This window comes from Cryptomeria japonica, chromosome 9 (genome assembly GCF_030272615.1).
Source record: "Cryptomeria japonica chromosome 9, Sugi_1.0, whole genome shotgun sequence".
Classification (NCBI taxonomy): domain Eukaryota; kingdom Viridiplantae; phylum Streptophyta; class Pinopsida; order Cupressales; family Cupressaceae; genus Cryptomeria; species Cryptomeria japonica.
The window spans coordinates 140,029,631-140,043,817 of NC_081413.1; the positions used below are offsets into that span (position 1 = coordinate 140,029,631).

Sequence of the window (14,187 nt, forward strand, 5' to 3'; positions counted from 1 at the left end):
CACGCCCCCCAGTCTCTCATTAAAGCCTATTTAAACCCCTCATTTTCCTTCACAATCCATCCACTTTCATTTTCATACCCTCGTAATGTAGAAATGTTCACTCACCTTTTGCACATTCGCATCCATTTAGCAACCATCTATGCATCTTGTGTGCTAGAATTTGTGGTGATCAGAATATCAACATCGAGATCAAAGGACCAACATACAAATGAGACTTTTGAGTACAAAGATTAATTAATTTAAACTAGTTTAACTTCTCCAAGATATGTCTCATTGTTCTCTATCACATAGGATCCCTAAAGTCAATGTTTTGCTCTCAGATCATTGAGCAAATGCCAACTCCACGAACAAGTGATATTTCGATCTATATACATGAATGCATTCTAAGGTCTATACGATATGTTCAAACTATGATATTAAGCTAGGATGAAGATAATGATAAAATAAAGATATTAACAAACCACACTAACATGATATACTAACATGGATATGCTATGATATGAAATGCTCCTAAATGCTACAATGTTATTCTAACAAAGAGAGGCTAAAATTCTTGACACAATTAGACTATAATGTAGATGCATAAAACTTGGATACAGAGAATGAAGAATGTGAGCTCTATTTATAGAGGGAATAGGGCAATGGATGGTTAAGATTGAATAATCTTAGTTCAATAGCTAGGATTGGAAGTCACTCAATCCATGTTTACAATTTTCACCAATGAAATGGTGACAATTGTCAACAAGAGGTGGCTTGAGAGGAGATGCGAGAGGTACTACATGCCTGAGAAGTCATGAAGGTCACCTTAGAAGGTTGGGTTATGGTGACGTTAGGGTATTCCATTGGATAAAGCTTTTACCCAAGGGGCAAACTCTTGTGCAAGGGTTAGATGGGGTAACTAGGGTCAAAGCCATGAGTGCTTGATGAGACCCCTGAGTTAGATGAGGGTTAAGTTAGAGAGAAAGTCTCTAATCATGAGGAGAAGTTGGATTAACCATTAATGGTTAAGAGGACTTTGGGGACAAATTTGTAAGAGTCCTTACAAATTTAGGGAACTCAACAAGTTAACTTGTTGAAGAAATAAAGTCTTTACTGCATTTAGAAGACTTTCTTCTAAATTTGAGAAGTGACCTCCTCAAATTTAAGGATGTGATATGATTGGAGGAGTTAAGGCTAAGTGATTGAGATTAGATAGGTTCTAGAAGAATGCTTAGGAGGCAAGTGGGAAATGTAGGAAGGGGCAAGTGGGAGAAATAGGATTTTAATTTAAAAAAAAAAAAAATTTCAACCAAAAATATATGCAACTTGCATAAATACAAGTGGGGGGATTTTATAAATAATTTTGCTTTATTTATATGCAAGGATCAATTTAATTAAATGTAAATTTAATTAAAATGTTGAAAGGGAGATTTACTTAATTAAAGCGATTTATTTAATTAAAGGCTAGAAAGGGCTTAGATGAATTTAATTAAATAAATTAAATAATTGAATTAACCAAATAGATGAAAAATGAGGAAATTAATTAAATAAGATTTAATTAACAGGGGGATGCGGTTTAAATAAATATTGAATATTTAAAAAGGTAGGTGGTCAAATTTATACGTCTGCACATCTCATTTTAGCTTATCCATCTTGCATTCACTATCATGGAGCATACTCAAGTATCTACCATATAGCAAGCATGCATCAAATTAGGGGACTATCAAATCAAAGGAGGAATATAGAGTTTGAACTTTAATTAGCTTTATTTTGTTTATCTAGTTTTCTTCCTTCTTAGCACCCTAATCTTGAGTGTGGTCAAAATACGTGTTTGTTGATTGTTTAGTTTATCTTTTTAGTCTCTTTAGTTTACATTCACAATTTTCTGCATACAACACCCCTAAAGTTATATGAGGTTGGTCATGGAATAAAATATTTATTAAACAAAGTTGTTAAGTTGTGAGCATAGTAGCACTAGAGTCTAGATAAAGGGTTCCAATCACTCAGCCTACCCTATACATCAACGAAGTTGGAAGTTCAATGATAGGGATATCTCAACCTCCATTCATGTCTTTGTCTTTATCTTGAGCATTAGTGTGAGTTAGAGAAATTGCCAAAGTTAGTTGAGGGAACCAATTTGAAGAATCAACAATAGGTCACTTGGGAGTAGCATTTGTTGACATGCCATTGTCCTCAAAAGGCCCCACCCAAAAGTGATACCTCCACCTCGAATCTTTCCACCAAGGCCTTGTAGATAAACACACACCATATCAATAGGGATGACCCCCATAATTGTATCAAATATCTTTTGATCTTGGGATACACGACTCATAGAAGTTTTGATGAATAAATCTCGAGGACATTGGATGCCTTTTTTTTGAAATCATAAGGCCTTAACCCTTGATAGCTAGTCTTGATGGAGACCTTAATTCTACAGAAAAGGAGACCACCCCAGATTATGTTGATTAAGGAAGAGGTCATCTCAAATATTAGACCCCTCTTGGCATAGCCAAGTCTTAACAACTTCCCAAGCACAACAAATGCTCCAGACAACAAAAATGCCCTTGATATGAACAACATCCTTTTTTAAGAGAAGGGTTTGAAACCCCATCCCCTTCTAGGTAGGTCTATTGATCAAGTGACTTGAAGAAATATAATGATGAAGAAGAATCTTCTAGGCTTTATTAATAAAAAGGGCATGAACAATCCATTTCACACGTAAGGCTAGCCCTTGAAGTTGAGTAATTAAATATAATTTTGTTTTAAGACATTGAAGTCCCTATTCTCTTGTGATACATGAACTAGAATTATTACGAATTTCCTACGAATTTAAAGATTTTTTTTCATCTCCATATAATTAAAAAGTACAAATTAGATTTAAGTTATCTTTAAAAAAATTACTTTTAGTATATTACAATAAAATATCGTAATTTTTGAAGCTATTTTTTCTGAAGTAGTTCCTAGAAACCACTTCCCCACTAATGGGACCATAGCTGGATTATCTGTACCTTTTGTAACAGTTTCAATGCATAGCACTAACTTTTGAGTTTGAAAATTAAGGCGGGCACTTTAAGGCTGCGTCAAAATTTGAAATACATCATCCGTTCTTTTTATATTCTTCGTCCTCTGCGCTGCACTTTGCTGCATCTGTCAAACCATAAATTCCAACACTTATAATCCTTCAAACCCTAGTCAATGTTTGCTAAGCACCGAAATGCAGCTCAATCTGAACATTTCTTAGAAATTCTTGCAGAAGAAGTGGTTTCTGAATTATTTTCGGAAGACTGGCATTCATTTTGATTCGAAGCAATCAAGCGGCTTTGACACATACGTGCGAGGGTTGTCGAAATTTTACCCACATTTCTGAAGTTCTTTGGTTAGTGAAAAATGGAGAGGATTTGCGTGGCGGTGCGGGTTCGACCTCCGACAAAAGAGGAACCAGTGAAAGGAAACTATTGGAGGGTGGAAGACAACCAAATTTCGCTTCATAATGCTCTAGGGACTCCAATATCTGGCTATTCTTATGCATTCGGTAAGTATTATCATGTCTGGACGTGCAGATTTTTATTTTTTAAAATCGCCCAGTTGCCAATCTTCGGTTATTCTTATGCTTTTGGTATGTATAAGTATTTCTGGAATTAGCATATATATATATATATATATATATATATATATATATATATATATATATATATTTATTTTAAATTCACCTAGAAACTGAAGAAAGATTGTGACATTCAATATTTGGCAGATCATGTTTTCGGATACGACTCAAAAAACAGAAGCATTTACGGGGTTCACACAAAGGACCTCATTGAGGCAGCCGTTAATGGCTTTAATGGTAAGATCTCCGACATTTTTAAAGCTTAAAGGCAAGACACACATTTATAAGCTGATTTTGAACCGAACATTGGCTTCTTAGATTTTTATACTCCATCGTTTTCGAGAAATTCGGAGAGTACTAGCTTTGTTCCATTTCAACGTGCTATACATTTTTAAAGAACCTTATATTATGCATGGAAAATTAGGGATTACTTTACACTGCGGTCATAGGAATACTGTCAAGGACTACTGTAAATCTTTTAGGGTGTGTTTGGAGCGCTGTATTTTGGCTGAGAGTTCTGGATGTAAGTGCAATAAGCTATTTTATAACTGTGTACTTTGTGCCCAATGATTTACACTGATACAGTTGAATCCAGAAATCTCTACTCAATATGAGTTTTATGCGACTGCTGTTAAAAATTTAAAATAAAGTGCTTGGAAAACTGTCATTTCATCGACATTTCAGGTCATACTCAGTGATCTTTCATTAGGATTGTGAGACAAAAGGGTCAGAGAGTGTGATCATAGATCTTGATAAAATTTAGATATGCAGTTTTCTTCATAGGCTCTTATAAATTTATGTTATAGGTGTAGAAATCTCTTGTTCACTAAGAGAGTACTTGTTTTCTTTTGAAGTTGATTTGTAAAAATTGATTTCGTAATGGTAGATATTTCTACACACTATCTCGTGCTTAATTGGTTTGTAACCAAGAACCTTATGATGCACACCAAATACAAAGCTATTGAGCTGCATGGTTATTTTAATCAAATTACTGCATCTACAACTTACAACATCCATGCTGTCAGAAATGAAATATTGTGAATGCAATAAATGAGGTAATGGGTGTTGACCTGATGTAATGATAAGATTATAAATACAGGAGAAGAATAAAATAAAGTTGAACATCAAGCATCTCATTAATTTGCATCTGGTGAGTTGAGAGGTAAATTTTAACTGAATTTCTAAGCAACTGTTTAATTTGAAACTTGGCTGTGAAAAGGCTTTTTTGTAATGGATATATAAAGATGACTAGAGGTAGGTGATTCAGAATCCAGATAATTGGGGGAACGCGCCTAATCACAGGAGGATTTGCAATCTACCTTGCAAAGAGTACAAATCAAATATCCTTAATTCTGTAATCAGCAAGAGGATTCCACGCCCTTATATTTAACTAGACATATTTTGCTGTAATGTATTTTTTGTGTATTAACAATGCTTCTATGCAGTTAAATTTGAAAGTAGGTAAAATAGAAATGATATGGGGAAATTGTCAACTCTTGTTTATTCTCATCTAGCATATAATTTATGTGAAGAGAAGCCTTCTCTTAGGGTTAAGTACATGAAACAACTCGAATGATTGAAATGGTAATTGCTTAATATCATTGTTCCACGGGGACGCGTCCCCTTGTCAGAAACGTCTCGGGGACGGGGGGATGGGGATGCGACGTCCCCCGCTGTCCTACCACTGCCACCCAAGTGCCGCCGGGACGCGGAGACGTCCCCGCGTCCCCGCGTCTCCCAGGGAGACGTGGAGACGTCTGGGCGTCTCCCAGAGAGACAGGGAGACGCCTCCACGTCTCCTTGGGAGACATTTGGGCGTCTCCCTGTCCTTCGAGAGATGTGCAGACGTCTCTCCATGGACGGGGGGATGCCCAGACGTCTCCTATCGCTCCCACGTATATGCAATGTTTAAAATTAAAATTTAATAAAAAAGTGACTTTTTAAGTTTTTTGAGGGTTAAGGGGTAACTCTAATTGGACGTGGGCCAATAGAAAAATAACACACGACGCCTTTAGAAAATAATAAAAGTATTTTTGGCCTTGCGGGGCGCTGCCCCTCGACCCCGCCTTGTATCGCGACAGGGAACGCGCTGCCCCTTGACCTTGCAAGGGGCGATGCCCCTTGACCCCAACTTGGGGGCGCTGCCCCCAAACCCCCGTTGAAAAATATAGGGGGAAACTGCGCCGATTGAAGTAGGGAAAATCTAACCTCCGAGTCTGATTAGGCTCCATATAACAACACAACTTAGAAATCTTGGTATTTAGATTTAGTATTTCAAATTTCCTATAGTCTCATTTGAAATGTAATTCTTACACTGTAATACTGTCATACATCTTTTCAAAACTAGTTTTTCAAGTACTATATGTATATGTATAACTATATCAGTACCACCACCCCGCCACCCCCCTACCGCCGTCCCCCCGCTGTCCCCAAACTTAGGCCCTTGGTTCCCTCGTCCCGGAAACGCGTCCCCCTCGTCCCCCCGTCCCCAATGCCCGTGGAACACTGCTTAATATACAAGGAGAGGAAACTTCTCAAATACAGAAAATTACAAGATCTTTCCATAATAGGAATGATTGAGAACTGAAACAAAGAAAAAAAACTTACTAAAAAGAAACTAAACAACTTAATGACCATTATAGCTAAATATAACAATATTACTTCAATACCTTCCCTTAATGGTTATTCTACTAACTACAGTTGCCCCCTAAATTTTACAAACTTGTCTAGGCTTAGAGACTTGCTTAGAGTGTTTGCAATTTGATCCTTAGTTGGAACATATTGCAACATCATAGATCCATCTTCAACAAGTTGTTGTATGAAGTGACAATGAAACTCAACATGCTTTGTTCGCTCATGAAAGATTGGATTCTTGGTAAGCTTTAGCACCCCTTGGTTGTCACAAATTATGGTTGAAGGCCTTGCTCGAGACATTTTTATGTTTGAAAGCATTTTTTGCTTCACATGCTTCTTTAACTATTCCTCGATACTCTCCTTTGGTTGCGGAAAGAGCTATCACCTGTTGCTTCTTATCGGTCCATGTGATTGCACCCATGCCAAGATTGAAGGCATCCAAAGGTAGACTTCTTGTCATTAACAAAACTTGCTTAGTTTGAGTTTGTAAAACCAATCGGTTGAGGATCTTTACTTTTGCTATATAGAATGCCAAAGTTAGGTGTCTTTTTGACATATTCAGTACAAATTTCATTGCAACCCAATGTTTTGCCTTAGGGGCTGTCATGAAGCGAGAGATGTTACAACATAACTTAGATCAAGTCTAGTGGTTGTAAGATAGATGAGGCTGCCAACTAGTTGCCTGAATGCTAACTCATTCACCACTAATGAGTCTAATTTGGCTTAAAGTCTTGGCCCTTTCTCCATAGGTATAGATGAGACTTTATAATCTTCCATCTTGAGCTTGTCCAACAAACTCTTGGCATACTTAGAATGAGAAATGAAAATATTGCCTCCTGTTAGCCAAACCTCTACATCGAGGCAATAATGCAAAAGATCCAAATTGGTCATATTAAAAGGTTGGCACAAATTTAGTTTGATTCGGTCAAGCAAATGTGCCCCACTACTAGTAATGTTGATATCGTCCACATAGATGACATGAAGAATGATGCATTACCAGTGCTCTTGTCATACAAGTTGGGATCTGAAGGACTTCTCTAAAGGCCCTATGCATCCAAATACTTGTCAATCTTGACGTACCATGCCTTGGGGGTCTGCTTTAGGCCATAAAGAAACTTCACCAGTCTGCATACCTAGTGCTCTTTGCTTGCAACCTTGAAACTCGGAGGTTGCATCATGTGTACCTCTTCCTCCAAATCTCCATTGAGGAAGGCACTCTTCATGTCCATTTGATGGACTTTCTAGCCAAACTGTGCCACAATGGCCAGAAAAAGACTGATGGTGCTTATCTTTGTTGTAGGAGCAAAAGTTCTCCTCATAGTTAATGCCTTCTCTTTGCAAGAACCCTATAGCCACCAATTTAGTTTTGTATTTATCAAGAGTTCCATAGGTTTTAATATTTATATTTCACTGTGTAGACCCATTGGTAGCCAATGGGTTTCTTCCTTGGTGGAAGATCTGATAGAACCCAAGTGTTGTTCTTCAAAATACTATGATGTTCAAATTCCATAGCCTTTTCCCATTTAGGTTTACCTTTTGTCAATGAATAATCTTGGGGCTCATAAACATTTTGAATGTTGGCCATAAGAGCAATGTTAACTATACTTTGCTTGTTCTTGACTTTGGATGATTTGTCCTCGACAAGCTCATTATCTTGAACATCACTGATGAGCTTTTCCCATCACTTAGGCCGTAAGGTAGAAACACCTTCTTCCAAATTATCAGAACAACTTGGGCTGCATGGAATGAATTCATTTAGATGTTGATCCAAGTAGTTCTAAGGGAAATCTGTTGGTATAGGTTCGTTCCTAGGAGATTCCACAAATTCTGAGTCGTCAGAAACCCTCCCTTTAGGTGGAGCTCATAAAAGCCTCACACCCAAATCTTTAGCTTGCAGAGGCTAATCTTCTAGACTTGTGATGGGAGAAGAGAGTTGATTGGGCCCACCTTCTTCATATTGATAAAAAACATCTCTATTGGATGTGAGACGTTTAGTATCCACGTCAATCAATCTATAGGCTTTATGATTCTCATTGTAGTTTGTAAGCATCAACTTTTGGGTTTTGGAATCAAGTTTGGTCCTCTTTGCATTTGGAATCAAGTTTGGTCCTCTTTGCATTTGGAATCCAAACATATGTTGTTGAACCAAAAACATTGAGATGGCTGATTTTTGGTTTCCTCCCAGACCAAGCTTCCTTTGACTTCATCTTCTTGACAAGGTCTGTGTGGGAGACCGGTTGATAATGTACATTGTAGTTGATAATGTACATTGTAGTATACACTCCCTTAGCCCAAAACTTCTTTGGAACATTTCTGTTCTCTAGCATACAACAAGCCATTTTTGTAACAATATTGTTCCTTCGCTCAACAACACCATTATGTTGAGGGGTATGGGGTGTGGTAAGCTGACGCTTGATATCACGTTTAATACAATAGTTGGTGAATTCGTTAGAACAAAATTCACCCCCATTATCTAACTTAAGAATTATGATACCTGGAAATGAGGAATACTCACATTTTTTGTGGCAAAAATAAGTCAAAAAAAAGAAAACTTGATCATGCAATAAAATCTGCTTGAAGAAACCCATGATTTAGATATCTGTTTTGATAAAAAAAACCCTGTTTTGGTTTCAAAAAATTGGTCAAAAAAATCAGCCAACAAACAACAGAAGCCCATGATTTTATTTGAAAAATCGTTGAAAAAAGGAGTAGCGTGGCTTGAGATAGAGAAAACCCATGCTTAAAGCAATTGGAATAGGAAAGTTGTTGGTCACATCACAGATGCAAAGGCGACACGAAATAAACCCCAGTCATGCCAACAAGAATAAATGCCCACGTTTTTTTTTTAAATCGTTCAAAAAACAAACATGATTTTTAGAAGATTGAACCCTTGATCTTAGCAAAAACACCTATGTGATTCTCTTTGAAACAAAAGTTGTAATTTGTATCTGAACAATTTCCTTGTTTTTTATAGAAAATCATACAAAAACTTCTAAAAATAATTCAAGTAAAACATTTTCCATAAACTATTCTAATACCATGAAATGATAATTGATTAATATACAAGGAGAGGAAAACTCCTTAAATAGAGAAAATTATAAGATCTTTCCATAATGAAAATGATTGAGAATTGAAACAAATAAAGAAAACCTACTTAAAAGAAATTAATCGACTTAAATGACCATTATAGCTAAATATAACAATATTACTTTAATAAAGATGCCTTTTAAAGTAAAGAATATTTAAAACTTAGTTTGGAACCTTATTTAGAAGATGACTTTCGCTATTTGGTTTGGTGTTTGTTCTAAGTTGTAGAGGAAAGCATCTGGTTCAATTCTACTAGACTTGTACTTTTGTTGGTGGTATTTTGTGTATCAATAATACTTCTATTTATATGAATGTATAAGTAGATAAATAGAGAAATGATAAATTGTGAAAATGAGATCCTAGCCTAGGAATGTAAAATAAGATCTCAAATTTTCATGGCATTTCATTGGGAACATAAAGTAGCTTCAGCTATAGTCCTAATAGGAAAGCTAAAGGCTATGGGGTTTATGATTCCATTGTTGTAGTGGATTTGAGATTGTGAAGTGTGTGTGAATGAACTAGGTTAGCAAAATGACAACTTTCAACAATAACAATCAAATACAAAATTGAAGACCAACATAGTAAGTCAGATTTGGAATTGAGACACAGAGAGGAACCTATTGCTGAAATTTGGAACTGAAAGTGCCATACACGGTTGGAGGGTGCTCTAGTTCTAAGGGTGTCCAAATTGACATAAAGGTTGAAAAATGTATTTAGGAGGTCTTGTAAGCTTGTTTCCCGAAATTCCTGCCAAAAAGCATTGGGCATTGTTGGAGTGTGCTCCAGTCTTGATGTTTCAGCCCATTCAAAATTTGGAGTTGTCTGTATTAGTCTACTTTGTACATCTGTAACCGTTTTTGTTGTTGGATTTCAACTTGCACGCATGAAAACGGGGAAAAATGGTTGTGTTGTATAGGGGCTTGCCTAAGTCAAACTCCGTGTTGGTGTTCCCACCTCCACAATAGCTATGTTGATGTGAAAAGAGTGATTGTAATAATGGAAATGCTAGAATGAAATGATTATAGCTTAGGTATGAAACCTTCCTATGGAGTTTCACATGAAGGTGACGATGCAATGCTCTTTGGACAAGTTGTTCAAGTGTTGATGTAATAATGTGATAACAAAACATAATCAACATGAACATGAAATCATACTTGAATGTAAGTTGTTGTAGCTTGTTACTCTATTTGCTTAGATTTGCTCTTGATTGAATTGAATTGGAATGCTTGATCTTAGAACTTAACTTTATGAATTATAAAAGATTTCTTTTTATAGGGTTCACAAGGTATTTTTGAGTTTAAGCCGACATAAAATGGTCAAGTATGAAAATCGAGACCAAAATTCAAATTTTGATGGTAGACACTTACACTGGCTACAATTTCAGGGAATTTTGGTAAGATAGGGTTGCTGGGCATCCTGGTGCCACCAAAATAGGACTTCTAAAAGGGATTCAATAGTGTTGGAGTTTGTGATGTTAAATTAGGTCCTAATTTGATTAGTTTGACAGTTAAATCGTAGTATTGTTAATTAAAGTTGTAGGGTAGAATAGGGCCCAAATAGGCGTAAAACGATATAAGAAAAAGTTGGGGCCCAAATAGAGTGTGGAAATGTAAACGGATACAATTTAATACACTATAAATTGAAATCTCAATCCTTTGGTTGTTCTCATCCACAATGTAACATCGATTAAGAAAATAATTCTAAAAGGGTTTGACATGTTTAAGAAACCAAAGTGATTCTAATTGAAATACATTTTGGAACATAAGTTGACTAAAAATCGCAAAATCACTCAAAAGCCCTCATTTGATAAACACAAGACAAAAATGTCTATTATCATTCCAACTTCCATTTTTTCTTTGCTAAAGTTTGTTGCTTTTTTAAGTGGTGAAGGATTGCAAATACATAAAGTTTGTTTGCTAAGTGCTATAGAAGACAACTAGATTGCCCCAAGGAGATTTATCAAAGGTAAGTTCATTTTGAGTTTTAATTTTTTTCTTTTCAAAAATTTCCAAGCTTCCTAGCTTTTGTAAATTTTTTTTTTTGAATGTATTTAATTACTTTAAAATATATTGTAGCGTTGTATGCTGTTTCTTTTCAGTTAGTTTTCTAAACTAAATGCCTTAGGGTTACACTATAATGTTTCATTCACAAAATTTTGTTCCAATTATCTAATGTTTTGAATTTTTGTTTTGTTCCAATTATCTAATGTTTCGAATTTTTGCTTGACACTTCATCAAACACTTTGTACACAACATCCATAAAATATTTTTGTGTTGTCATTTTTTCAAAAAAGGGATAAGGGGTTGTTAGCCTAGGAAATTGTTGGGGTCAAGGTTGATGCACACTAGAGGATCATCGAGGGTTAGTGATTGGACTTGCACAAGATAGGGAACTGACCATTGAAGAGGTCAGTAATTACATTGCTAAATACACTCTCCTTTCTCTTTAGATCCATGGATCAAATTGAAATTCGCATCCTAAGCCCTCTTATCTCTTTTCCTTTTCACCTCTATCCATCCTTCCTCTTTGGCATTCTCCAATAACTTCAAATTGGGAATACCAAAAACATCCTTCCCTCCTTTCTCCAGATTTTGCGGCCCAATAGGGCATTCAATAATCACCCCTTTAGCAGACCCCATTGATGAACCAGGGTAAACACTAGACTATTGCAATCCATCTACAAGAATTGTTCAACCCTTCTAGCTTCTTACATAACTTTGGTTTTCAGATTTCTCTGACCCAGTGACATCACTTGTCTTTAGGCAACCAATTTTGCTACCCTTACCTGAAATATCAATCTTGGAGCCAATATCAACATTGGCACTATCCACAATCCCAGATACAACATTGATGCAGAGCATCCAACACTAAACTCCAAACTGGGATTCCTTTCTCCCAACTTACCTATTCCAATAGGAACAAGCTTCACTCACTCACAAACCCTTTACAAGGCTGTAGGTTACTCACAAGGTCTTGACACCCTAAGGACACATTCTTCATTCATTGATTCTCTTCCAACCATTGGCACATTCTCAAATGGGCAAAACAACATAATTAGTCTCATTGACAACTTTCCAACACTTGCATCATCAACGCCCTCATAGTCTCTTATTCAACATTAATGCTTTGTCAAGATTCCAACCTCCACTTTTATCACGCAATGCATTCTCACAACCTAATTTCCCTTGGACATCCCTTCAAAGGTTTCAACACGTGCATAAACAAGGCTCTCTCTACCCTCCCAACCATCCAACAAGGTTATCTACTACTCACAACCAACACACTGTTTTCTAGGACAGCCAATACATGCTTTAGGACAGTCATAATAATTTGAGTCAAATCCTCTCACCAAGGCTTCCTAACACTTCCAAGGGTTAGTAAAGACTCCCACACACCTTCCCCAATTTTCCTCCACTCATCAAACCCTTTCTTTGCATCATATTCATAATATCTCAGGTTACTAGTTCCCTAGGACAGCAACATACCCAGTTTTGGACAGTCATAAAATGGTGACTATTTTGGCCAATCAAGGGCCACAAACACTTGATTAGGGTCTTCACTAACCCCTCACACCTCTCCAAGCCTTCAACCAACCTCCGGGAGCCCAATTTGCACTCCAACACCTTCAAAACACCAACAATACATTGCTGTCCACAGTCTGAGACACAAAATCAGATTTTGTGTCCTTCAATAACACGTGGAAAATGCTTCATGGACCCCTGCAAGAAATAGGAAATAGAAAGCATATATGTATAGATATTTTCCACTCATTGGAGTGGTTTTACATTGAATAGAAATAAAGTTTTACATTTTTTTATGCTTGCTGTCATCCCAAGGTAGGGTTTGGACAGTTTTTACTAAAATGGCTATAACTTTTCAAAAACTCCATTAAATCAGATGAGACAGAAGGAAAATTAAACTAGATTCATGCCCACACAATTTCCAATCAGTTCCCAAGTCAAATGACCAAGTTTTGATAGAGAAACATGCTCAAGAACAGACTGTTATGTTCAGAAATTGCAGAAACTCAATTCTTTCCTTATTAATTTTTTTCTTCTTCATACAATATCTTGTATCCAACCTCTTTTGGTTGTGGGAAGGGCCTATTTGAATGCCTCCAAGGATTCCCAACTGATATAACCACCTTTTGAACCAACATGACTAACAAACACCTAATTACCTTTTCAAACACAAAAAGTTGATTTTGACAATTTTTGACAATATGAGCAACTTTTGTCTAAAACTTGATCCTAGACCAAACCATGACTCAAACTCACTTAGATAAGTCCAAATAGATCAAAAAAACCCTTACATACCATTAAACATCAATCTTGACCCATTTAGACCTATTTCTCACAAAATGACAACTTTTGACAATTTGACAATTTTTAGCAATATTAACAATACGACCCTAATAGGACTTGACCTAACATCCAATGGTCTCAATGACCTTATTACATCACATATTGTCTTAAAAGGCCTTATTTACAACTCTCAACCTTCAAAACACAAAAGACTCATAATTGCCTCATAGAGGCTTGATGGTGCCTTGGGTGCTCCTGCACCAAAGATTAGGCTCATAAAGGGAGGTGCCAACACTCTGAGATGTGGCATGCCTGTTCTCAATCTCTTTAGATACTTGAGGGGAATCGGTTTGCTTGCCATTCTCCACCACATAATGGGAATCCAAAACATCTTTCCACCACATACCCTACTCGCTTGATTTTTTCTGCCCACAACTTTCACATTATGACTAAGTTGGAAGCATCAGCGGCATTGAAAAGGGATGCCTTTATAATCCATTGGTTGTAGCTAGTTTCCATCGCTAGACTTCAAGGATAAATCATCCGAGAAGCACTTCTTTGTGTCCATCTCAACCAGGA

The 14,187-nt window shown here is 36.6% G+C and overlaps 1 protein-coding gene across 2 annotated transcripts in view; it reads left to right on the forward strand.

Annotated features, from left to right (window-relative positions):
• Window positions 1–2,939: 2,939 nt before the first annotated feature.
• LOC131060230 (kinesin-like protein KIN-7L) overlaps window positions 2,940–14,187 on the forward strand; it is a 142,449-nt gene continuing 131,201 nt past the window's right edge. For both annotated transcript variants that reach the window (XM_057993403.2, XM_057993404.2), the window contains exons 1-2: window positions 2,940–3,511; window positions 3,731–3,820. In XM_057993403.2, coding sequence (XP_057849386.2) covers window positions 3,367–3,511; window positions 3,731–3,820 — 235 coding nt within the window. In that variant the 5' untranslated portion in view covers window positions 2,940–3,366. The remainder of the gene's footprint in view (window positions 3,512–3,730; window positions 3,821–14,187) is intronic.